General features: G+C 37.5%; 1 protein-coding gene across 1 annotated transcript in view; it reads right to left on the bottom strand.

Annotated features, from left to right (window-relative positions):
• The window catches only part of atrn (attractin), a 295,073-nt gene that overhangs the window by 30,110 nt on the left and 237,061 nt on the right, over positions 1–27,902 (bottom strand). The window contains exon 26 of the mRNA XM_039751934.1: positions 20,553–20,631. Within this exon, the coding sequence (XP_039607868.1) occupies positions 20,553–20,631 (79 nt within the window). The remainder of the gene's footprint in view (positions 1–20,552; positions 20,632–27,902) is intronic.

Consider the following 27,902-nt stretch of genomic DNA (forward strand, 5'->3'; position numbering starts at 1 on the left):
GAGGGGATAAAAAACTTAGGTTTTCGGGAGATGTTATGAATGGGCACTTTGATGTTCTCATTCCCTACACTTACATGCCTGATGTACACATGGAGCGCACAAAAATTGAGGATAAAAGTCAGTCGTCTTAAAAGGCGAGTGTGCCTAGTAATATGATATTTGTAACGTCTAATATGTCTTATTTTCTCTTATTTTGTCTAATATATTGGGTAATACGAGTGTAATGGTGACTAAAGGGTGTTATTTCATGTCTAGAGGGCTCTAATAATGTTAAAAAAACGTATTTAGAAGGTCGTAAACAGGTTTTCTACACTCTAACTGCGAAAATATTCGATTTAAAAATAAAGAATCCTACTTCGCGAAAATTCATTTATCACGGTAGTGTCTGGATTGGATTAACCGTGATAAAAGAGGGTTCACTGTATTGTGAAAAGGTTCAATATTGAAGACACCTGGTGCCACACTCTAATCAGCCAATTAACTCAAAACACCTGCAAAAGCTTTTAAATGGTCGCTCAGTCTAGTTCTGTAGGCTACACAATCATGAGGAAGACTGCTGACTTGACAGTTGTCCAAAAGACGACTATTGACACCTTGCACAAGGAGGGCAAGACACAAAAGGTCATTGCTAAAGAGGCTGGCTCTGTATCCAAGCACATTAATAGAGAGGCAAAGGGAAGGACAAGAAGTGGTAGAAAAAAGTGTACAAGCAATAGGGATAACCGCACCCTGGAGAGGACTGTGAAACAAAACCCATTCAAAACTGTGGGAGAAATTCACAAAGAGTGGACTGCAGCTGGAGTCAGTGCTTCAAGAACCACCACGCACAGACGTGTGCAAGACATGGGTTTCAGCTGTCGCATTCCTTGTGTCAAGCCACTCTTGAACAAGAGACAGCGTCAGAAGCGTCTCGCCTGGGCTAAAGACAAAAAGGACTGGACAGCTGCTGAGTTATGTTCTCTGATGAAAGTAAATTTTGCATTTCCTTTGGAAATCAAGGTCACAGACTCTGGAGGAAGAGAGGAGAGGCACAGAATCCACGTTGCTTGAGGTCCAGTGTAAGGTTTCCACAGTCAGTGATGGTTTGGGGTGCCATGTCATCTGCTGGTGTTGGTCCATTGTGTTTTCTGAGGTCCAAGGTCAACACAGCCGTCTACCAGGAAGTTTTAGAGCACTTCATGCTTCCTGCTGCTGACGAACTTTATGGAGATACAGATTTCATTTTCCAACAGGACCTGGCACCTGCACACAGTGCCAAAGCTACCAGTACCTGGTTTAAGGACCATGGTATCCCTGTTCTTGATTGGCCAACAAACTCGCCTGACCTTAACCCCATAGAAAATCTATGGGGTATTGTGAAGAGGAAGATGCAATACGCCAGACCCAACAATTCAGAACAGCTGAAAGTCACTATCAGAGCAACATGGGCTCTCATAATACCTGAGCAGTGCCACAGACTGATCAACTCCATGCCACGCTGCATTGCTGCAGTAATCCAAGCCAAAGGAGCCCCAACCAAAATATTGAGTGCTGTACATGCTCATACTTTTCATGTTCATACCTTTCAGTTGGCCAACATTTCTAAAAATCCTTTTTTTGCATTGGTCTTAATTGATATTCTAATTTTTCGAGATACTGAATTTGGGACTTTCATTAGTTGTCAGTTATAATCATCAAAATTAAAAGAAATAAACATTTGAAATACATCAGTCTGTGTGTAATGAATGAATCTAATATACAAGTTTCACTTTTTGAATGGAATTACTGAAATAAATCAACTTTGTCATGATATTCTAATTTTATGACCAGCAGCTGTATACTCTAAATCTGTAGTTCCTTGAAGATCTTTATGTAAGAAGTGGCTAAACAGCTCAGAAAAAACAAATATAAGCTATTTATATAACTTAAGGCAGGGGATCATGATATAGGAAATATGTTTTAAGAGTTACAGAGTGAATTAGTTTGATACATAAATCTCACCCATCCCTGCCTAAGTGTCTAATAAGAAAACAACATTCTGCTTTAAATCATAGTATAGTTAACGATTTTCCTAGAAGTGGTAAGCTTTATTACTATATAGTTCCAGGTGGCTGAATTTAAAATTCAAATCATTGCCTGAATGAAACTGTTAACGGACAACTAAACACAGTGTCCTGCAATGGACTAGTACCACTTTCAGAGTCTTTTTCCTGTTCTGTGTCTAATGTTGCTAGGATAGGTACTGGATTCCCACAATTCTTAAATGGAACAAAGCTGCCCACCACAATACTAAAATTGAGTAAGTGGGATTGATAACGGATGTATGGTAGAATAAATAATTAAGTGCCAACGCCACTTGTAACCTTAAAAGCAATGCAGCAAAAGGAGAGTTAGCAATGAATTACTGCACAGTTCAAATTTATTTTATGACTTTACTGTAATGTAATTAGATCTAAAGAAACTACAAATTTGTAAAAACAAAAGTATGAAAAAGGGCCATAACTGCTAATGTCTGTCATATTGCTCAGTGGTCAGTTAAGCCTTTTCACTACAGCTTGTTACAGCTCTGTTACTACTGCATCACAGGTCACATTTCGCAGTTTTAATACAAAAGACAAACACATTAACATTTAACACTTTTGCTTTTAAATGTATACTGATTTATACTTTATAACTGTATAATTAGCAGAAAGCAAAACTAAAACACTTCCTTTTATATGGCTCTCTGTTACAGGTAGAGGACAGGACAAGCAATGGTGCCTGAGGTCACTCGTGCTAATGGAGCTCACCAGCCGAGTGCACTGCCCTATTAAAATTAGTCCCTGGACACACATCGTTTAATAAGACATCGAGGCAGGCACTGCAACTTCTTGCACTCTTATAATTGCACAGATTCATCTTAATCAAAAGGCAATTAAACAGGTCCAAATCACTGTCACTGAGCAAAGGAGCAAATATGCTGAAAATAAGCTTTGCGTAAGGGGAACAAAATAACTTGGGATATATAATCTTTTAAGCTGGTCACGTCCTGATGACCTGTGCTGATTCCTTTAACACCACCCCCAACTCACAGTTTTAAACCTAACATAAAGAACATCAATGATGCTTTGAAGGTGTTCAACATGAAAGGAACAAAGTAAAATGAAAGACACTGTGTCTGAACATAAGATGCAGTTCTTGCTATACAGTACTTTGCATAAAGCAGATAAGCAAAAAATGCTGATATACATATATAAACAGACAGCTTCAGCATTAAGGGCACCCTTAGGAGAACTACTGGAAATTATAATCCAGTATGGGGCCAGGAGTGAAACAGTTTAAGGAAAGTAGAGGCAATAGCTTTTTAAAAAAATAAACACATTTAAACATACAATTCGCCCACAGTATATTTAGGAAAGATGAAGCAGTATTTTCTGAATGAATGGTCCAATTGGATTCTACTGCTGCCTGAACTGGGTTCAAATCCAAGTTACTGTCTGTGCAGACATTGCAAGTTCTTCACATCATACTGCATCTACAGTGCATCCAGAAAGTATTCACAGCGCATCACTTTTTCCACATTTTGTTATGTTACAGCCTTATTCCAAAATGGATTAAATTCATTTTTCCTCAAATTCTACACACAACACCCCATAATGACAACGTGAAAAAAGTTTACTTGAGGTTTTTACAAATTTATTAAAAATAAAAAAATTGACAAAACACATGTACATAAGTATTCACAGCCTTTGCCATGAAGCTTAAAATTGAGCTCAGGTGCATCCGGTTTCCCCTGATCATCCTTGAGATGTTTCTGAAGCTTAATTGGAGTCCACTTGTGGTAAATTCAGTTGATTGGACATGATTTGGAAAGACACACACCTGTCTATATAAGGTCCCACAGTTGACAGTTCATGTCAGAGCACAAACCAAGCATGAAGTCAAAGGAATTGTCTGTAGACCTCTGAGGCAGGATTGTCTCGAGGCACAAATCTGGGGAAGGTTACAGAAAAATTCCTGCTGCTTTGAAGGTCCCAATGAGCACAGTGGCCTCCATCATCCGTAAGTGGAAGAAGTTATAAACCACCAGGACTCTTCCTAGAGCTGGCCGGCCATCTAAACTGAGTGATCGGTGGAGAAGGGCCTTAGTCAGGGAGGTGACCAAGAACCCGATGGTCACTCTGTCAGAGCTCCTGAGGTCCTCTGTGGAGAGAGGAGAACCTTCCAGAAGGAGAACCATCTCTGCAGCAATCCACCAATCAGGCCTGTATGGTAGAGTGGCCAGACGGAAGCCACTCCTTAGTAAAAGGCACATGGCAGCCTGCCTGGAGTTTGCCAAAAGGCACCTGAAGGACTCTCAGAACAAGAGAAACAAAATTCTCTGGTCTGATGAGACAAAGATTGAACTCTTTGGTGTGAATGCCAGGCATCACATTTGGAGGAAACCAGGCACCGCTCATCACCTAGCCAATGCCATCCCTACAGTGAAGCATGGTGGTGGCAGCATCATGTTGTGGGAATGTTTTTCGGCGGCAGGAACTGGGAGACTAGTCAGGATAAAGGGAAAGATGACTGCAGCAATGTACAGAGACATCCTGGATAAAAACCTGCTCCAGAGCGCTCTTGACCTCAGACTGGGGTGACTTTTCATCTTTCAACAGGACAACGACCCTAAGCACACAGCCAAGATATCAAAGGAGTGGCTTCAGGACAACTGTGTGAATGTCCTTGAGTGGCCCAGCCAGAGCCCAGACTTGAATCAGATTGAACATCTCTGGAGAGATCTTAAAATGGCTGTGCACCGACGCTTCCCATCCAACATGATGGAGCTTGAGAGGTACTGCAAAGAGGAATAGGCGAAACTGGCCAAGGATAGGTGTGCCAAGCTTGTGGCATCATATTCAAAAAGACTTGAGGCTGTAATTGCTGCCAAAGGTGCATCGACAAAGTATTGAGCAAAGGCTGTGAATACTTATGTACATGTGATATCTCAGTTTTTTATTTTTAATAAATTTGTAAAAACCTCAAGTAAACTTTTTTCATGTTGTCATTATGGGGTGTTGTGTGTAGAATTCTGAGGAAAAAAATTAATTTAATCCATTTTGGAATAAGGCTGTAACATAAAATGTGGAAAAAGTGATGCGCTGTGAATACTTGCCGGATGCACTGTACATGAACTTGTATTAATTAATTACATATTTTCACACAACCTAAAGGTATGCAATGTATTTTTGGCCAGTGTGAATGAGTATGCACTAGTCTGTCAAACTATTATGCCATTATGATTTGTTCCTTCCAAATATGCAGTTAGGCTGCAATAGGCTCCACACCTCCAATATAGAACTAAATTAAGGTAGGGTGGAAAATGGAAAATATTTGAAGAGCTTGGAATAATAATAAGCAACAAATGAGAAAGAAGTTTGACTTGAAATAACTAAACCATCATTACAAAATGCATTTGCAAAGATGAATCATATGATGTTTATTGCCAATTAGCAGTTTGAGTCAGCAGTATAAACAAGGCCAGACAAAGAGCACTTTGATATGTGAGTTTCCAAACCAATAAAAGGCAATTAAAAGAGTTCCAAAGAAACCAAACATTTGAGTGAGAATTGCAGGTGCACTAGACACAAAAACTGCCAAATATTTTCATGCACCAATGTATAAAAAAATAGAGTGTGTGCCAAACATAAATAAGTTAGATCTGACAAAAAGCAATCAAAAGCTGAAGTTTATTGACAGGGAAAGATGGACTTGTCACAGGATAGTTACTACATACAAAAGCAGAACTTCAAAAATGACAACAAAATCACATCTATGCCCATTGTGACCTAGTCTCAACAAAAAGTATATGTCATGTGCATGACAAACCTGGAATACATGGTAAGGCAGTCATTTGAACATCACTTTTATGTTAAGACAATACAGAAAGACACATAACCTACAGTAGAGTAAGGAAAACAAATCAATGACCTCTGAGCAATGGAAAAAAGTAACATGGTTTGATGAGTCATCTTTCACTCCATTTTCTACATTATTTCACAGAATGCCAAATGATGCCTTCAACTCATAAGGTTTGTTTCCAACTACTAAACATGGTATGTGATCCATAACAGTATGGGCAGCCTTCTTATGGGAGTCATTAGATCAGGTAATTGTTCTGCATTGCCATATAGTTGCCAATCAACATGAGGCTACTTTATATGATGAGGTAAACACAATGGCGCAGATATTTCCTGATGACTTCCCACTATTTCAGGATGATAATGCCCCTACACACATTGATAAAACTAACTTAAGACTGATTTCTTAAACAATAGGATGAACTTAAACACATTCCACGGCCTCCAGAATCACCAGATGTAATTCTGAAGCACATAGTGTGAAGTAGATTTTCACCTCCTACATCCCTCAAAAAAGTGGAAGCTTCACTTCTTGAAGAATGCTGCAAAGTTTGGGACATGAATGAAAGCATTCCTAGAAGTTCTAAAATGGTTCTGAAGGCAAAGGTTGGTCCTGCTGATCATTAGGTCTTTAATATTAATATATTGTGTTAGGGGTTTCCATTATTTTTTTCATTCAACATTTAACTGAATGGAATTTTCCATTACAGTGGGGGTAGTGGAAATGATATTCCAGTTAACTTTAGTCTTATTCTTGTCTAGTATTCCATGCATTTACTCCCATATGCTAAAGTTGGACCCCATTATTACTATTTCATCTGGATTCAAACCTCCTGGGAATCGTCTTAGCACTTTATGACACTACAGGGAGTGCAGAATTATTAGGCAAATGAGTATTTTGTCCACATCATCCTCTTTATGCATGTTGTCTTACTCCAAGCTGTATAGGCTCGAAAGCCTACTACCAATTAAGCATATTAGGTGATGTGCATCTCTGTAATGAGAAGGGGTGTGGTCTAATGACATCAACACCCTATATCAGGTGTGCATAATTATTAGGCAACTTCCTTTCCTTTGGCAAAATGGGTCAAAAGAAGGACTTGACAGGCTCAGAAAAGTCAAAAACAGTAAGATATCTTGCAGAGGGATGCAGCACTCTTAAAATTGCAAAGCTTTGAAGCGTGATCATCGAATAATCAAGCGTTTCATTCAAAATAGTCAACAGGGTCGCAAGAAGCGTGTGGAAAAACCAAGGCACAAAATAACTGCCCATGAACTGAGAAAAGTCAAGCGTGCAGCTGCCAAGATGCCACTTGCCACCAGTTTGGCCATATTTCAGAGCTGCAACATCACTGGAGTGCCCAAAAGCACAAGGTGTGCAATACTCAGAGACATGGCCAAGGTAAGAAAGGCTGAAAGACGACCACCACTGAACAAGACACACAAGCTGAAACGTCAAGACTGGGCCAAGAAATATCTCAAGACTGATTTTTCTAAGGTTTTATGGACTGATGAAATGAGAGTGAGTCTTGATGGGCCCGTGGCTGGATTGGTAAAGGGCAGAGAGCTCCAGTCCGACTCAGACGCCAGCAAGGTGGAGGTGGAGTACTGGTTTGGGCTGGTATCATCAAAGATGAGCTTGTGGGGCCTTTTGGGTTGAGGATGGAGTCAAGCTCAACTCCCAGTCCTACTGCCAGTTTCTGGAAGACACCTTCTTCAAGCAGTGGTACAGGAAGAAGTCTGCATCCTTCAAGAAAAACATGATTTTCATGCAGGACAATGCTCCATCACACGCGTCCAAGTACTCCACAGCGTGGCTGGCAAGAAAGGGTATAAAAGAAGAAAAACTAATGACATGGCCTCCTTGTTCACCTGATCTGAACCCCATTGAGAACCTGTGGTCCATCATCAAATGTGAGATTTACAAGGAAGGAAAACAGTACACCTCTCTGAACAGTGTCTGGGAGGCTGTGGTTGCTGCTGCACGCAATGTTGATGGTGAACAGATCAAAACACTGACAGAATCCATGGATGGCAGGCTTTTGAGTGTCCTTGCAAAGAAAGGTGACTATATTGGTCACTGATTTGTTTTTGTATGTCAGAAATGGTATATTTGTGAATGTGGAGATGTTATATTGGTTTCACTGGTAAAAATAAACAATTGAAATGGGTATATATTTGTTTTTTGTTAACTTGCCTAATAATTATGCACAGTAATAGTCACCTGCACACACAGATATCCCCCTAAAATAGCTAAAACTAAAAACAAACTAAAAACTACTTCCACAAATATTCAGCTTTGATATTAATGAGTTTTTTGGGTTCATTGAGAACATGGTTGTTGTTCAATAATAAAATTATTCCTTAAAAATACAACTTGCCTAATAATTCTGCACTCCCTGTATATTTCTCACAGCACTGAAATTCATCCTACTGGGTAGCTGTATTTAAAAGCTTTACTTCAGATAACGTGGACCGTACAATAGTGCAGTGGTAGCACTACTGTCTTAAGTAAGGAGATCAGGGTTCATGTCCCGTGTCCTCCCTGTGTGAAGTTTACATGTTTCCCCCATGTCGACATGGGTTTTCTCCAGGTGCTCCTGTTTTCATCTCACAGTCCAAAGACATGCAGGTTAGGTGGATTGATGATACTAAATTGGCCCTAGTGTGTAGTTAGGGTGTGTGTATTTTCATCCTACGATAGACTGGCACCCTATCCAAAGCTTGTTCCCTCCATGCGCCCTATGCTGGCTGAGATAGACTCCAGCTCCCCCCACGACGCTGTTCAGGACAAAGTTGGTTAGATAATTACTTCAGATGATAACCTCAGTCTGGTCTGCTGTGGTCTCTTCATCTGCATTCACACCTCCTTGATCACAGATTGAAAAGCCTGACACTTAATGTGTCCAAATACAGTCTTTACACAAAGGAAAGGTAAAAACGGCACATAGCTTAAAGCAGATCTACTATATTCATTTATTTTTGCTCAACCTTTGGTGTGCTACAGTAATGCAAGCCATACTGAGCCATACTTATTTTAATCATTTTGTCTTTAATGTAAATGAAAAATTGCACCGTTTTGCCTGTGCTGTTTAATCTTGTGCTATTCAGGGAAATCCACCCCTGCATCATTTGGTCCCATGGAGTAGGCTTTATTCTGATCCTTTTGTTATGATTCAGATGCCGGTGTAGGAAGATTAAGTCGCAGTAAATGTGTAAATTGGAAACCAGAAAAAAAAAAAAGCTTGGAAAATATTAGAAATGTCAATATTCAATCAGTCATCGTCCAACCCGCTATATCCTAAGCTCTAAAATATAACTATAATATCCTACACAATCACACCTATTAATTGGTGCCTTTGTGTATGTTCTCTTAATGATTGGTATAACCAAGGCTATCAGGTTCTTATAGCTATCATGATCATTGGCAACGGAACGCCTCTGCCTGGTTTTCTATCATTCACTGAAAAGAATGTCTTGGGGACAAGTATAGAATGGGTTCCAAGAAACTGGATTTACTGCATGTTCTAAAATCCTAAGGCAAGGACTGGAGAGTTTTAAAACCAGAATGAAAATGAGTGGCAAAATTTACCAGTGAAACAGTGAAGAAGAACTGTGAAATCTTGTAAAGACAGTAAAACTACTTAAATCATTGGCTAAGGCTGGCAAAAGAAAGGCCAGAACCTCAAGGTCAAGCAGGTACATTTCGATTGAGTCTGTCAGGGCATTATTTATTTTAACTGTGCATGCACACTTGCCTCCACACTTGATTGTGAATGTCGCATATCATTTTTAGGAAAAACATGTCTCTGACTTATCCATTCATCTTATAACATGCTTATCAGGGTCACAGGAAAAAAATGCCTATACAGAAAGTAGTGTAAAACAAGGAAGGAATGAAATTCTGGATAAGATACAAGTCCATTAAAGGGCATGTTTATGCACATAACTGCACTCAGATTACCTTTAAACTAACATATGTCTTTGGGATGTGGAATAACTAAAGTACATGGAGGAAATCTCAAACAGACATTGGGAGAGCATGCAAATTCCATGCATACAATGCCCAAGTCTGTCACTATAACCCAGGAACCTGGAAGTTGGTGGGCACAAGTGACAATGACTGTGGATTTCTGCCACATATATAGACAAAAAAAAAATTTGTCAGCACTGTATATGTAACTTTTATTAAATGGAAAAAAACAGACCAGTCTCATCTTGGACAGAAAGCAATCTAGAGAAAAAAAAACTGTACTTGTGTATTTCTGAAATCCAGATTAGTTATAGATAGGTTGGCAAGGAAAGCAGGAAAATAATTTTGAAAAATTAAAAAACATTATGAACTTCTTTATCATATTGTCTTGGTACACAGTCAGTTTTACTAAACTGGCAAAAAGTAAAAGAAAAAAAAAACCTACTTCACTCTTTGCAACTCAATGATGCATGGCAAATCCATTTTGCACAAATTCTCTTTCTCGGTTACCCAGCTTGTCTCAGTATAAACTAGGTATGAAATATATTATTGACTAAGGTAAGCCTGTACTATCAAAATCCTGGAAATTTTGCAAAAGTCAAAAGTAGCTGAGCCAACACTAGATCAAAACGTGAGGCAACTTATAAATGTAAGAAAACACTGCACATAGTAGAGAGAAAAAAAAAATCTGGTCACATCTTATTTTGGCATCTAGCCCAGAATTTTGCCAACAGGATGAATGAATGTCCTGTCTGAAATAAACTTCTAATCCAAATATAATGAACAGGTTCTGGTCAAATTGCACTGCAAATACAAAGAAAAGTGGTTTGCCAAGTTACTGGACTCCACTCTCATGCTTATTGATAATGATCATAGTGGCATTATGTTTAACTAGGTAGACCGGACCACCCTATCTTCAGCAACATTTCAAGCCTGCTGCCCCATAGGTGAGCATGGGATATAAACTGACCAGTAAACTGAAATATTCATCCTGGGACCTGGCATCCCTATCATTCTCACAATCCATATCTTGATGTAAACTCTTTGCTTAGATCACTAAATTTCACTCCGAAAGCGAAAACAGAACTGATTAGAAATAACCTATTTAACAATATGTATATTTTTACTGCCATGGCTTCTGGTACACAGGCATTTACTTCATATCTCCTCTTGCCCATTTAATACCAATCTATAATTTGTTTATCGAAAGACACATAATTTAAAATGAACACGCTGTGGTGTGTTTCATAATTAATCAGATGTTCCTCTGCAGGACAAATTGATTTGCACCTGCACCTGTTACTCAGAATGAAATCCTCTTTTTAAAAATATAAGGCAGAAACAGCCTGCTTAGCAAGCACACAGACAATTCTCAGGACAGTCATCTCAATAAAACATTATAAACGACGCTACAGGGATGTTTCAAGGCACCTGCAAGTCATTTAAACCAGGTGCAAAAAAAAACAAACAAAAAAAAAAAAAAACCAGGGAGGACAAAATTTATTTTTGGACCTCTTTATTTAACTTGCAGTGGATTATCCTTTATAGTACCTCTGAACATAAAGATCTAATTCTGAAGTTCAGCCTGTAAACATTGTTAATTTTTGTCAGACATTCATCCATAATTTTGGTCAAGGGGCATCTCATACACATACATACATACATACATCCATCCATTTTCCAAGCTGTTGAATCTGAACACAGGGTCACGGGGGTCTGCTGGAGCCAATCCCAGCCAACACAGGGCGCAAGGCAGGAACCAATCCCGGGCAGGGGTCCAACCCACTGCAGGTCACACACACTCACATTAGGGACAATTTAGAATCACCAATCCTCCTAATCTGCATATCTTTGGACTGTGGGAGGAAACCGGAGTACCCGGAGGAAACCCACAGAGACACGGGGAGAACATGCAAACTCCAGGACCCGGGAAGCGAACCTGGGTCTCCTAACAGTGAGGCAGCAGCGCTACCACTGCATATATATATATATATATATAAAAAAAAGGGTCACAGGGCCCAGTACTCATTTCAGTAGCAATGGGTGCAAGTTGAACATCAACCCTGGACAGGGAGCCAGTTCACTACCCTAGCATTACATCCAAAATTGCTAATACTGTATATCTGCATAATTCAGTTATTTCATTATTGACTGAACAGCATGAAATTCCATATGTATTTCATATGGTTGCCAGCAGGCCTGAGCCTGTCTCATCAGTACTGAGTGCAGGCAGAGACCAACCCTGCACAGGTCCTCAAGACTTTGTGGAGCACAGTTATACCTGAACCCATGCACACAACAGGCAGATATAGACTATACAATTAATATAATCTGCATTTTTTGATGATGAGAAGAAAGAAGGAAAAAACCTAATCAGAATACTGCACGCACCTGGAGTAAAACTGGATTTGAAACAGTAGAATATGGATAAACATATTGTACCTTATTGTACAAATGGTTATTACTATTATTATTGTTATACATAACAAGATCAATTAAATGTATTTATAAAACTGGATTAGAATTAGTGCAGTTGATAACATCTTGCAGCTTTGAAATCCCTAATATGGTTCATAACTGACTTCCAAAAAAACAGATGTCTACCCAATAAGCTAAAATTATCATAACACGGCTAACAAATTACTTGAAAAATTTGGCCACATATTCCACAAGCAGATCTGGGCGATTTTTCTTTTTCTTCAGCAGATGAAACATCATGCTTATTCCTTTTCTCATTGGCTATTTTAACCCAGGCATGATCTGTCCTCTCATTTCTGAAACCGCTGCTCAAGTGTACAAATGTATGCTGAGAAATGTGCTATCTGATGAGAGTTGTCACAAGTCTAGTTTGACAATGTTGGATTTTGGATGGCATTCCACAAATTGCATCTGTTGCAGGCAATGAGCTTGCATGGCTACATTTTAAATTTGTGCATTAAGTGACTATTTTTGCTGAAAGGTACAGTCATTGCTTTTTGTTTAAGCAATAGTCCTAGCTGTCTTTTTTATTTTTTCCTTCTACGAGGGATGAAACAAAAGGGCATTTAAAACACTTTCCTGCATATCTAGTCCTAGCTATAGGTCAATTATACCATCATCTAATTGCTATGAACTACTACAAAAATTTCTGTATCCTCTATTCTAGGTAGTCTTTCAGAAACTTGATATTGGTGCAGAAGTTTTTATTTGGAGAGCTCATTTAACCATCATAATATATCTGTTCTATTCCTTATAAACAATGACATCATACAGTACTAAATCATCTTTTGATTATTAGGGACTATACCAAGGTCCTTTCTGGCCTCATAGATTACTCTATGCCTTGCATGTGAACTTTATTGGGTATCTGAAGTTTTATAACTTACTAGCATTTAAGTAGAAAACTCAATTTTTAGCAGTAATATTCTTAAGAATGTGTAAAGTGTACGCAACTGCTTAAATTCAATTGTTACTCTACTCACTTATCAGAGAACGCTTTAATTCACCAAATAGGCTGTCCTGAAATTGGTGAATTTTAAGCACAGCTTAAGACATTACGATTTATAAATATTTTGCTCCTCGTCAAATAGTGCTTTCAGCAAATCCACTGTTTCTTAATGATTATGTTGCTCTGATTATGATAACCATGTCCACAAGTTTTCTTTTTGCTTCTAAGCCTGTGTTTTTTTTTTTACATTTTTGGCAGAAAAAAATGGTTACTGAAGAAGTTAGAACTACATTTTGTGTAAACACTGAGTGCCTGTCTTTCTTTAAGCATCTGTTAAATGGTTAAACACAGATCTCAAAAGAAAGTGAAGTTAAAGGACGAAAAAAGGGTACTGTAGTGAAGGGACCAAAAAGTGCTTTCTGAAGATAAGAATAATGAATACAACTACAGGGAAAAACGTTTAATTGCTTCTCAGAATTGTTAAGAATGATTTACAATTTTATGCTGCAAAGGGAAGACTGTATTTATTGTAACTTCCTCCGTGGTGTAATAGAATCAGTTCCCGCCTGGGAATCAAAAGGTCGCGAGTTCGATCCTGCACCACTCCGTTTTGAGAAGTAAACTGCTCTTAGTCTTACTATTTTAGAATAAAAGCATACATTTAATTTCAGTCTGTAACAGCCGGTGCAATTTATGATCCTGATTGCATATAGCGCCAAAGTTACTGCTCTTTACCATTCTCTCCTCTGCATGTCCCGGAGTACAAAAGAAACAGCATACAGCAACATGCGGGGACTGGCAGGAACACTCAATAAAACTGAATAAAAAGAAAATCAAGTGACGGTGAGATACGAAGAAGGCAGCTTCGCCAGCGTTTGTGTGTCAAAACCCTTTGGGGGGGGGGGTGTGGGGGAGGCGTTAGTATGCATCGTGGTACACTGCAGAGCTATAGCGCGTCTTTATGTGAAAACAGCCATGTCAGATGGGGTTGTATGGATTGATTCTGAACGCGACTGAGAGAATAAGAAATGAAGTGGTGCAGGATCGAACTCGCGACCTTTTGATTCCCAGGCGGGAACTGATTCTATTACACCACGGAGGAAGTTACAATAAACGGGTGTCAGGTGTCAATGTCGCATGTTAAGGCGGCTTTTTGTTTCTGCAGTTATATTTTTGAATAAAAGCGCAATTATTGTGTTATATTTGTACCTCTTGTGAAAATGTTTCTTTGATATTTGAACTTCAGGATTCATAAATTATATAGTTTATGTCTACATTTTGTCATCTACTACTAGAATATAAAAAACGTTTCTGTTTTAACAATGTGTGTACACAGATTACTGTAGAAACGGAACAGACATGTTCCAAATAACGATCTATTATTTCCACTCTAAAACTCCACTTCACTCCCAGATAATCAAGGCATGAGCTGAGAGAAGTTCGTGCACATTCTAAATTGGTGGGGGGATGGAATAGCCGGCTGCTCCTAGCTTCTCTTTATCACAGCATATTTAGAGGACAAAGGACACTGGCGGAGAGGTGTGAAGGGATTTAAGAAGCGATGGTGGGACGGAATTACGAGTTTTTTTGTAGGCTCTGGTAATTCAAGTGTTAAAAAGGTTTAATTTTCTTCTTAATAAAAATTTTAAGGCAGTACTTCGCTGCTGCGAAGCGCGGGTATTTTGCTAGTCTAAATATATAAGAACACCTAATATTCAAAATCCAGTACTTAAACTGGATTTGTATGGGAGGGCAGCATGGTGGCGCTGTGGTAGCACTGCTGCCTCGCAGTTAGGAGACCCGAGTTCGCTTCCCAGGTCCTTCCTGCATGGAGTTTGCATGTTCTCCCCGTGTCTGCGTGGGTTTCCTCCCACAGTCCAAAGATATGCAGGTTAGGTGCATTGGCGATCCTAAATTGTCCCTAGTGTGTGTGCCCTGCAGTGGGCTGGCACCTTGCCCGGGGTTTGATCCTGCCTTGCGGCCTGTGATGGCTGGGATTGGCTCCAGCAGACACCCATGACCCTGTGCTAGGTTATATCGGGTTGGATGATGGATGGATGGATTTTTATGGGGATTTTTACCTTTGTCAGTGATTTACAGGAAATATGCTGAAAGGTTTTAGTCTATGCAGTTCTGTTAAGCTGTAAGGTCTGCTTAGTTTAATTCAGTTATTTATCTAATGTGAGAATGCATTGTTCCTAGAGCTACATTTTTGATTGGTACCACTCGGCCTGCAATTTGGATGCATCTGGGACATAACCTGTGTTTTCAGACTGAGGTACTGAGTGACACAATTAAATTCATGATAGCCAGAGAAAGTCAAAGATATAGCAGATAACCCCAAGGGATTGGATTAGACTCGCATTTTAGAATTTCAAAATGGTTCCAGAAGCCTCTTCCTTGTTATTAAAAATACAATAGAAGGGAAATGTACTTCATTGAAAAAACTATATTTCTGGCTAAGTGAGCATGCTTATTTTTTTTAAAAGGACTTTATTAATGGCTATTATCTGAAAGAAAAAAACTATAGCAACTGAAAATACAGGTCTCCAATTCTTATGCAATACACTTTTAAACAAGAAAGGTCTGAACTCATTTTTTCCTTTTAAAGAAACATCAGACTTTAAGTAAGCACAATTGAAAATACACTTTCAAATAGTAATTAGCGTACATTCTTACTACTAAAATTAGTAATTTATTAGATTTATTTAGATGACAGCATAACATTATTAGAACAGAGGAGTACAAGGAAAGTTAACTCTATACTACTTTAAACATGATCTTTCTGTTGCCTGACCAAATTAAAACTTTACACACATTTGCTGAATGTCATTTAAAATTCACAGCAAAGCATTCTTTCCTAATAAGAGACAGAATACATTCGGATTTTACAATGTAATGCTCATTAGGGATAAACAGAATGCATGGCTTTTACACAAAAGTATTTGAGTATAACAAATTTTGTTTTGAAAAAATTGGTTAGGTGAATCTAAGAAAAGAAAGTCTTTAGTCAAAGTAACTGACAGTCATTTCCTTGAAATAGTTTAAGTAGAGGTAAAGAAACAGCCATCTTTTCACATGTACTATTTATTCACATACTTGTAAGTATTTATTAAATGAAAGAATATAAGCTCCAATACTGACAAATTTTAAAATGACAGAAGACAAAAAGCTGTTTCAGACATGTATGGTGATACTGTTTCATAAATATAAATGAAATATTTGAAATTTTTCCCATATTTTCAACAAATGTTTAACTGACTTTGCCAGTTTGTGTATGTTGTACGGCATATCAAACATGGAAACCTCTACTCCAGATTGCTACAGGTCAGCTTTACGCTATTTGGATGTTTTGTGTTGTGTTTAAGAGTTTACAGCAACCATCAAATGTTGAGTCAATTTTCTTCTTTCCATCACACATGGGTTCCATGAGCAGCACATTTTTTAACAACACAGGGATGCTACGGTTTCTGGAGATAACCCTGTACCCCTTATATTTATTTACTTATTTTTTTGTTTAGTGACAGTAGTTTTCTGATGGTCTCACTCTGCTCTTCAGCATTAATGAAGGAGATCTTTTCTTAAGAAGTAAATCCATCATTTAAAGGTTAATTCATATCATGTGATCAACTGGCAATTGACTCAAGGTAAGTCCAACCAACAGCAATGAGTATCTAGTTCTTCCAATAATTGTGTCATGGCAAATTTTCATTTTTATACCACTTCCAGATATTTCCTTTTTGATTGTTACTGTTTGATCCTGCGTTGTGCTGAATCAAAAAAAAATGACTATGTGAATCAAAGCTCTTTTCAGGATGTATTATACGTTATATGCCTAAATAACAGTTCAAAGTGCTTAACATTACTGACATTAAATGTCCAGCATTCCGCAGATTTCATGAGATAAACTCCATCAATCAGGTCACGTGCTTCAGATGCGAGTTGCACGTTTCCTTTCAAAATGTATACCTGCTTACCATACTCACTAGAGACATGGGGATGGAAAATGACATAAATTTGCTATAAAAACATACTAAATCAAATGCTGCTGGTGCAAAGCCAGATCTAAACTTCTCTACTCACAAGTAATATGCATACTACACGAGTCCGATGCTGTAGCATCTGATTAATCTTAGCCAGCCATGTAAATGCACTGGCAATTCATGGCCTTTTGTGCCCCGTTAACTACATAAACATGTTTAAATGAGGTTTCCTTTCTTTGAACCCTAACAAGTAATAGTAAAAAGCACACCTTTACACATACACATCAGTGCCTAAAATGTTTTTGTCCTTCACAGTCATTACAGATACTTTCATTTAACTTATTTATTTATTTACCTCATAATATACTAAAATAATGTCATATGTTTAGAACTTGATGATCTTTATAACCTACACAATACTACTACCTATGGAGAGTCATTTAGCAAACATCATTGCTGTAGCTTCTACTGACCAAAAAATATTTAGTGTTAAACTGACAGCCAGTAAATATCCAAATTACTGAATTCAACTGAGAATTTGCTTAATTAACATTAGTCTAGTGAGAACAACTTAATAGCCAGATTTTAATACAAAGCTACATAAATCCCTAATAAATACTGCTCATTTTTTTTTAATTATGGCAACAGACTACGTTATCCATTTTAAGGAAAATGTTCTACATATAAAATAATGACTACTGAATATACAACTTTACCTTGACATCTTTCGTTTTGAGGTTGTCTTGATGATGAAAATTTGTCTGACTCTTTTCCTTAGTGGTAGTAATATCAAGTAACTGCAACTACAGCAGACATGTTTCAGACTGGGACTAGTGTTTTGTAGTCTTGTGAGAACAAACTACCTGGACCAGCAATGGGCAATTAGCCAGCTAGTGCACTGTGTTCATGCATGTGTGACAGGGACAGTAGAGTATTATCCATGAGAGGAGAGTGAAAGTTATATAGGACGTGTGAACTCAGGTAAGATAAATGGCTAAAGGGATAACAATGCCTGAAGTTTGCAGTAAGTGTGATCTACGTTAACATAAATGAATTTCAAAGTAACATCACCACTGGTAGAAATGAATAAATTAACATTTCAAATGAAACACTGTCCCCGATCTGAAACTTTTTTTTACAAAAATAAATATTGTACATGTGCAGACCTTAAGACAAAACGTATAGATAATAAAAGTTAATGTTCCTGTGCAATTTGTATTTCAAGTAATGGAAGCAGAAGCAATAAAATAACCAGATATCAAGTCAAGTACAAATGGATTGCCCTCAACACTCCAGATATAATTGGAGGACACAGCAAACATTACTTTTGTCTGTGTTTACGAACCACACACAGGCAGCATGGCCAGGGCTAAAGTAACGAAAAATATGTGGCTTTGGTCTGACTTGGATGTTTATTATACTTTCATTTGATCAGAGGACAGAACAATGGAAGGAAACACACAACTGGTTTTCTAAATGAACCATGCTTAAAAACAAGCTTAGAGAAATAGTTACCTGTACTTTGCCATAAAAGTGACAAATGTGCACACCCTACACTGTCATTATACTGTAGATTGTTTTCTTTTTTCAGATTCTAAGTTTGGACAAATTTTATTTAACAGTTATTTAACTATGGAACACTTCATTTATGTTAGAGTCTCAGATACATCAGCACTAAATTGAAAGTAGAAAATATCTGAATAAAAATATTTAAAGTTATAAAATATCTGAGCAGTCAAAACAGGTTTAAAATACTATAGATGTGACCAGTTGTTTAAGGTTTTTTTTTTTTAATTTTTAAAAATGACTTAATATTGGGTGTTTTTTTGTTTTTTAAAGTGAATTCTGTAGTCGTGAAAAGAATATAAAGTAAAAAGGAAACTTGCAACCTTGAAGGTATTATTGATGGTGTGACTGGAGTTCCTCCTTATAAAAGTGCAATAATGTACATTGGCAATTTGTCCAAAAAGCCTTTGCACTTAAATAATCAGATAATAATCTTTAGTTTAAAGAAAGGTCAGTTAAACTTTGAATACAAGGTGCAAAGATGAACTTCCAGTAGTAAAACACAACGTGCTATGATAAACAGTATCTAGGGACTAATGTACTGTATAAAAAGCAATCATATACATTTTATAAATCTATATACATTTATAATTTTTAAAGTATAAGCAGACACTGAAAGAAGAGAAGGCTGACAAAGCCACCTTTTTTCCTCCACTGTGAAGCATGGCCTTTTCTTCTACAGAAAAGCCAGCTGAAGTCTTCAAGACTGTTCATTTTATAAGTGCAAGTTTTTAAAGAAAGCGTGACATCTATCCAAATGCTGACGTATTTTGGGGAACTTGCTTGATCAATAAAAGCTACTTTTAAGGTCTGAACTGACAAATACTCATAAATTATTCATGTGCAGAATAAAAAACAGGTTTGTTTAACCCAGATTTTAAATCTTAGTTCTGTAAGGGTTTTCTGAACACTTTCAATTCATAAATGCATGATTTATAGTTGGAGAAGACACAAACAAAACATCATCATCTACATAAGGATAATCTGTACAATTTTTCAACCTGTTGCCAATGTGATTTACGGTATATATAACACAAATAGAACTGGCCCTTATATTGAGCTTTAAATGATCCCTTTATCTCTTTCAATAAATGACTATTTTCTAAGACAAAACTCTAGAAGAACTTCAAAAACAGTAATAGGCCCTCTCCTCAAGACAAATACCACACAATGCATTTTAATAGTTCAGTGTTGTGTGTACAGTATTCCAAAAATCATTATAGTTTACAGTGCCAATTTGTTTAATACTGTTTTCTAAATAAATAACCAAGAGTAAAAAAGACAATAAATTCAACTATATGTTAACTGGTAATGTTTTATCAGCTTTAGTAGTTTGAAAATCTTTACAAAATTAAAGTTTTTAAATCTTACAATATGGATTTTTTTTAAATTTAAAAAAAAAAAAAAAACACTTCCCAAAAATGGTAAAGACTGAACCTGGGTTTGTAATGAATGATTTTATTTCAGATAAAAAAAAAATTTAAATTGTAACATTTAAGCAGAAACAGTCATGAACTACAGGAGTTCCAAGAATGCTTGAGTTGACAACAAAATTAACACTCTATGCAGAAAAAGTCTTTTAAACAGCAAAGTAATTGTAGAAAGTAAATTAAGCCAATCCTCTTACAACTGTAGTGAGACAAGAATTGGATTGCATTTGTTTTCATCCATGTAGTATAGTACATCACCAAAACTACAAAGAACATTAAAAATATCAGTGAAATGGGGAAAAAAAGACTAACCTCTCTTCGCCGTGATGCCCAACAGCTTTGCTTAATTTTCCACACAACTGCTGCTACCAGAAGAAGGGACAAGAAGCAGCTGGGAAAAGAAAAAGAAAAAGGTCCAGTCAATCAGTAAGAAAGCAAAATTTACCTAAATGGTTTGAAGGAGACCAGTATTATATCTCTAAAACATCATGCCAATTGGTGGTAACATGCAAAAATATATCATACATCATTCATAGAAAGGCATTTTTAGCAAATTCCTAAACTAGTCTTGAAAAATAATGTAATGTTCAGCATGAGCAATACCTTATTTTAAACCTTCTCACTTTGCTTTAGATTAAATGTTTGCCCTGGAGAAAAGAAAAGCAGGAACAGTGCCAGCAATCCTAAACTTAATAGCAAACTCAGCAGCAAATCTACTGATGAAATGAAATAATTCTTTTCCATTAGATCCTCTCTGATCACCTACTGCTCATAGACAGCGAAAAGCTCATCCTCATTACTTCCAATTACATCACTGGTCCGAATAGGTACAATATCATCTATACTAATAAAAGGCAAAGCCCTCACTGACTGACTGACTGACTGACTCATCACTAATTCTCCAACTTCCCGTGTAGGTAGAAGGCTGAAATTTGGCAGGTTCATTCCTTACAGCTTACTTACAAAAGTTGGGCAGGTTTCATTTCGAAATTCTACGCATAATGGTCATAACTGGAACCTATTTTTTCGTCCATATACTATAATAGATGTCTGCTCGATGGCCGTGGGAGGCGGAGTTACGCCTCACACATAATTTAGTGCCTGCCCATACAAGGCCGTCCATCAGCGGCAATCCAATAGAAACACTGCCGCTAAATATTCATGGGTGAAGGACTGTGCTTATGCCGACGAAGATGAGATGGTCAGGGTGGTGTTTGGCACAAACTCAGCAAAACTGTGAGAGAAACTTTTTAAGTGCTGGGTCTTAACTAACTACAGCCGTGGACATTGCACGAGATGGCACCAGCACAGCTGGGAACCTTCGATACATGTACACCGAGCGGCTCACGTGAACTGACGCAGTGCACAGACAAAAAGCAACAGTTCCAAAGAGTGCTGAACAAAAACGGAATTACACAACTGCGGAAACAAAGCACGGTGTGAACCGTAAGTTTAAATTAAGTTTACAGACACACTCCCGCTGCCGTTTGTCAAGCCTACGACGAGTATGGTATTCATGAGATACAAGTTTAATGAGAAGACACAAGGTATAAACGAGACTTTGGATCACTTTGTTGCGAGTTAAAATTGCTGTAGCAAGAAACTTTGAAGTGCCGGGTCTTAGCTAACATTAAATAAAGTGGTGGACATCGCGAGATAGCACGAGCACAGCTGAGAAATTTCGATGCATGTACTCCGAGCAGCTCGCGTCAACTGACTTTGCAGGACTGGAAAAGATTAAATTAAGTTCATACACAAGTTACCGCTAAATATTCACAGGCAATTTCCACAACTTACTACCAGGAATGCCTGTTGAACATCTTACATTCACGAGTTGCGATTTGGGTAGTGAACACTTTGATGAATGACACCTGTTATCTTTACAACGGTTGACAAACACGGAATAAACTTGAACACAACACGTCCTCCAAATACGAACCTGATTGAAAGAAATAATGCTAATCAAATCCTTGATGACAGCAACACTCATAATGGTCACAAGACTATTACATTGACAATCATGTTACGTTATTTTTAAAATGTTTCCTTTTCTTAGCACAAGCACAGCTGAGAAGCTTCAATGCATGTACTCCATACCGCGTTAAAAAAATAATGCATTTAATCACACTTTTCATTCCAAGCAAAGGGTAACTTTTGTCAATGCATGATTTCCTGGTACATTGATTACATTGATGCACACATCAGAGCTACAAAAATGTAAGAGTCAGAAGAAAGCGCGTTTCTAGGACTGATCGGAGGGAAATTTAATTTCAAAAGACTACCCGACGGAAGTCTTGATAAAAGCATGGTTTTGTGCACACTGTCCAAATACAAACCTGGTTGAAAGAAATAATAATAATAAAATCCTTGATGACAGCAACACTCATAACGGTCACAAGACTATTACATTGACAATCATGTTACGTTATTTTTAAAATGTTTCCTTTTCTTAGCACAAGCACAGCTGAGAAGCTGTAGCAAAAGACTACCCTACGAAAGCCTTGATAAAAGCGTGGTTTGGTGCAAACTGTGCAAAACTGAGTTTGCATACCACCGAGGCACTTCAACCTTACGGTTCCATCTAAATGCAAAACATGTTACAGCGAGCACAGAAACTGTGTATGCTGTTAGCACTTGCAGTATGGATTCGAGTACCAACAAAAGGTGTCGGCAGCCCAAGCCTCATGAAATGACTGGCTACAGGACCAAAATTAGTAAGTTAACATAGGTCAAACTTACAAATTGTCTCGCAAAATACATTGCTTTGGACTGCAGACCAATAACAGTGGTGGAAGATAGGGGGTTAGAAAATGTGCTACGGTTAGCGTATTTCAAGTAAAATTCAACAGCTTTATGACATTGAAAAGCAAGCAAAATTCCATGCATTACAGAAAGCGGACTTTGTGGCTCTTACTGGGGATCATTGGACTTCCGTGACCGTTAGTAATTCTAATAACATCTAATTACAAAATGTTCAATGATCACACTGTTTTAGCCTAATGTACAAAATAATTTTGGCTAAGGTTACTCACAGTTTAAAGGTGAGGCTGGTCAAATTACCTTTCATGTTTCTGCCTTATTTTTTTTAAAACTGCACTTTAATATTTACATTTTTGTTATTATTATTTAAAGATAATACCATTCTGAAAATGTACTTAAAGTACTTAAAATACAACTTTTTTTTTTTTTTAAAAAAGTCTGCCCAATTTTAGCGAGGGATCATATTTTTGTTTCTGTTTTTAAATGAAATGCAGTTTAAATGCATTTTTTTTTTCAGAAACTAAAAGAGCTTGAGTTTACAATATTCCTGTCCATGTCTATTATTTGATTTTGTCGCCCACTATAACCCTTTAAAATTAAAAAACAATATTTGCGATTTGGGGCAAATTTTCATGTGTGCTTACATTCGATTAATGAAGATTAATTAATTAATTACACAACCTCTAATTAATTAGATTAATTTTTTTAATCCAGTCCCACCCCTAATATATACACACATATATATACATATATGTAGATATGTGTATACAGTAATCCCTCCTCGATTGCGGGGGTTGCGTTCCAGAACCCCCGCGATAGATGAAAATCCGCGAAGTAGAAACCATATGTTTGTATGGTTATTTTTATATATTTTAAGCCCTTATAAACTCTCCCACACTGTTAACATTACTAGAGCCCTCTAGTTTAAACTGTACTCCATGACAAGAGAGAGATGACAGTTCTTTCTCACAATTAAAAGAATGCAAACATATCTTCTCTTCAAAGGAGTGTCTGCATCAGGAGTAGATAATTTCAGAGAGAGAGAGAGCGCTCGCAAAGAAAAGCAAACAATCAAAAAATCAATACGTGTGCTTTTAAGTTTGCTGAAGCACCGTAATAAAGCGGCATTTTTAGAGGAGCGTCAGTATCTTCTAAGAACAGCCCTCTGCTCACACCCTCCGCCAGGCGCAGAGAATGTCAGAGAGGGTGAGACAGAGGCAGAGACAAGCAAACAATCAAGTGCCGCGCGGGAAGCATATCTTATAGCATTGAGGAGTTTTAGTTAATATGTAATACATGCTCTGATTGGGTAGCTTCTAAGCCATCCGCCAATAGCGTCCCTTGTATGAAATCAACTGGGCAAACAAACTGAGGAAGCATGTACCATAAATGAAAAGACCCATTGTCCGCATAAATCCACGAACCAGCGAAAAATCCGTGATATATATTTAGATATGCTTACATTTAAAATCCGCGATAGCGTGGAGCCGATATAGCGAGGGATTACTGTATATATATATATATATATATATATATATATATATATATATATATATATATATATATGTGTGTACACTCACCTAAAGGATTATTAGGAACACCATACTAATACGGTGTTTGACCACCTTTCGCCTTCAGAACTGCCTTAATTCTATGTGGCATTGATTCAACAAGGTGCTGAAAGCATTCTTTAGAAATGTTGGCCCATATTGATAGGATAACATCTTGCAGTTGATGGAGATTTGTGGGATGCACATCCAGGGCACGGCTCCGCTCCACCACATCCCAAAGATGCTCTATTGGGTTGAGATCTGGTGACTGTGGGGGCCATTTTAGTACAGTGAACTCATTGTCATGTTCAAGAAACCAAATTGAAATGATTCGAGCTTTGTGACATGGTGCATTATCCTGCTGGAAGTAGCCATCAGAGGATGGGTACATGGTGGTCATGAAGGGATGGACATGGTCAGAAACAATGCTCAGATAGCCCGTGGCATTTAAACAATGCCCAATTGGCACGAAGGGGCCTAAAGTGTGCCAAGAAAACATCCCCCACACCATTACACCACCACCACCAGCCTGCACAGTGGTAACAAGGCATGATAGATCCATGTTCTCATTCTGTTTACGCCAAATTCTGACTCTACCATTTGAATGTCTCAACAGAAATCAAGACTCATCAGACCAGGCAACATTTTTCCAGTCTTCAAATGTCCAATTTTGGTGAGCTCGTGCAAATTGTAGCCTCTTTTTCCTATTTGTAGTGGAGATGAGTGGTACCCGGTGGGGTCTTCTACTGTTGTAGTCCATCCGCCTCAAGGTTGTGCGTGTTGTGGTTTCACAAATGCTTTGCTGCATACCTCAGTTGTAACGAGTGGTTATTTCAGTCAAAGTTGCTCTTTTATCAGCTTGAATCAGTCGGCCCATTCTCCTCTGACCTCTAGCATCAACAAGGCATTTTCGCTCACAGGACTGCCGCATACTGGATGTTTTTCCCTTTTCACACCATTCTTTGAAAATCCTAGAAATGGTTGTGCGTGAAAATCCCAGTAACTGAGCAGATTGTGATACTCAGACCGGCCCGTCTGGCACCAACAACCATGCCATGCTCAAAATTGCTTAAATCACCTCTCTTTCCCATTCTGACATTCAGTTTGGAGTTCAGGAGATTGTCTTGTCCAGGACCACACCCCTAAATGCATTGAAGCAACTGCCATGTGATTGGTTGATTAGATAATTGCATTAATGAGAAATTGAACAGGTGTTCCTAATAATCCTATAGGTGAGTGTATATATATGTAGATATGTATATGCATATATATATGTATGTGTGTGTGTGTGTATATATATATATATATATATATATATATATATGTGTATATATATATATATATATATCTATCAGCAACACTCATGACAATGACAACACAATTACATTGTCAATCATGTTACGTTATTATTAAAATGTTTCCTTTTCTTTTTCATTACCTCTTTAACACAATACTTCTCCTCTGCGAAGCGCGGGTATTTTGCTAGTTGTTTAATAATGCTAAGCATTCTAGTGTCGAAAGTACATTGGAAAGCAAACCTAGAAACCTAAAGATCTAAAGATTCAGAACAATTATTTTCTTCAGAAAAACTTCCTAAAGAAGTGTAATTATTTAAGATAAAATAATAAATAAAAACAATACAATACAAGCTTCATATCAGCCTCAACTGACTAGACCTACATTTTGTTCAAAGTAAATTACATTGCGGTATCCCAGTCACATATACTGTTTGTCAGCTATAACAAAGCACCATTACAGCATGGAAAAACAAAGCATATCACATTCACTTTTGACTAACTGCATTCTGTGCTGTCAGTAGGTAAAATGGAATATACAGAGCATATTTACCATGGGGGGAGAGAGACATGTTTTAACCATTTGCTCTACACTGTGGAACCAACTAGTAGGTTACAATATTTGCTTTAAATTTTAATTTCAGTAATTTTTACTGTAGTAATCTTTAAATACAATGAGGACATTTCATCTCATTGATTGCCAGCAAGTAATTAATTAGTCATTGTAGGTTACAAACATAAATGCAATTCAGTTAATGTTAAAACACTTTTCAGTTAATTGTTCACTGAATAGTGACTACATTTTTGTATCTCTTTTTAAATAAACAGTAAATATAATAAATAATAAATTGATCAAATCAAAAAAATATTAATGTGGCCATCACCCAGGGTGCAGAACTGCACAAAACATTCTAATAGATAGTGATTAGTAGGCAAGACAAATACAAGTTTATCTTAAAACATGTTCTTGGAGCTTGGATGTGTATGCTGAAATGCAACCTAAGAAAGGCAATGAAAAAGGTGCAGCTGACACTACAGTCGTGGCCAAAAGTTTTGAGAATGACAAAAATATTGATTTTTCACAACTTTGCTGCTTTAGTGTTTTTAGATCTTTTTGTCAGATGTTTCTATGGTATGCTGAAGTATAATTACAAGCATTTCATAAGTTTCAATATCTGTTATTGACAACTGGAGTATATGCAAATTGCCATCATACAAACTTAGGCAGCAAACTTTGTGAAAATTAATATTTGTATCATTCTCAAAACTTTTGGCAAAGACTGTAGAACATATCTACAGGGCTACTTTATTTAAACATTCTTGTTCACAAAGACTAATTAATCATTCTGTTTCCTAATATAAATGGACTAAGCTCAAAAAACAAGTTGCATAAACAAGATAATGATTTCAATGACACTAAGGTTTTTCAGTACATTTTTTTTTTTTTACTTATTTACACATGCTCTAAGTTTACACTGTGCAGTCAAAAAAGCAATGCTCATATTGTACTAATGTTTGCAATACACACTCTGATAAAGTGTATCTGCTGAAAACATTGGGATTGGGTGGTTCACAGCTAATTGGGAGATCAGCCTTAAGAACCGTGGACCTAGAGATATCCAACACCCAAGCCGGAGGATCAGCTTTGAACAAACTGCTTAAAGTAGCCAGCCCAGCGGGTCACAACTGCAGTGTCATCCGTAATGACCGTTCCATCCACTGCTCTGTGTGTGTAATACTTTGATTCCTCTGTAAGCAGGACGTTGGTCGCTAGACCACAGATAGTGTGTCACTTGCTCAAAGATTCCTCTAACAAACACCTCTTTATCTGCCCTCAGAGCCCTCGTAGCTGTCCTTCTCATTTCCAAGGTACACACCAGAGTTGCCATTGAGCTGTACACTGCGACTCCTCTCGATGATATCCAAGGTGTCCTGCGAGATGAAACACCTCCTTCTGGTAACAGTTTAGTTTAATACCAGGATGTCTGTTGTTGAAACTAGGACTAGGCAATTTTTTCGATTAAATCATTTATCATGTAATCACAAATTAAATCAAT

Source organism: Polypterus senegalus, chromosome 4 (genome assembly GCF_016835505.1).
Source record: "Polypterus senegalus isolate Bchr_013 chromosome 4, ASM1683550v1, whole genome shotgun sequence".
NCBI classification, from domain to species: Eukaryota; Metazoa; Chordata; class Cladistia; order Polypteriformes; family Polypteridae; genus Polypterus; species Polypterus senegalus.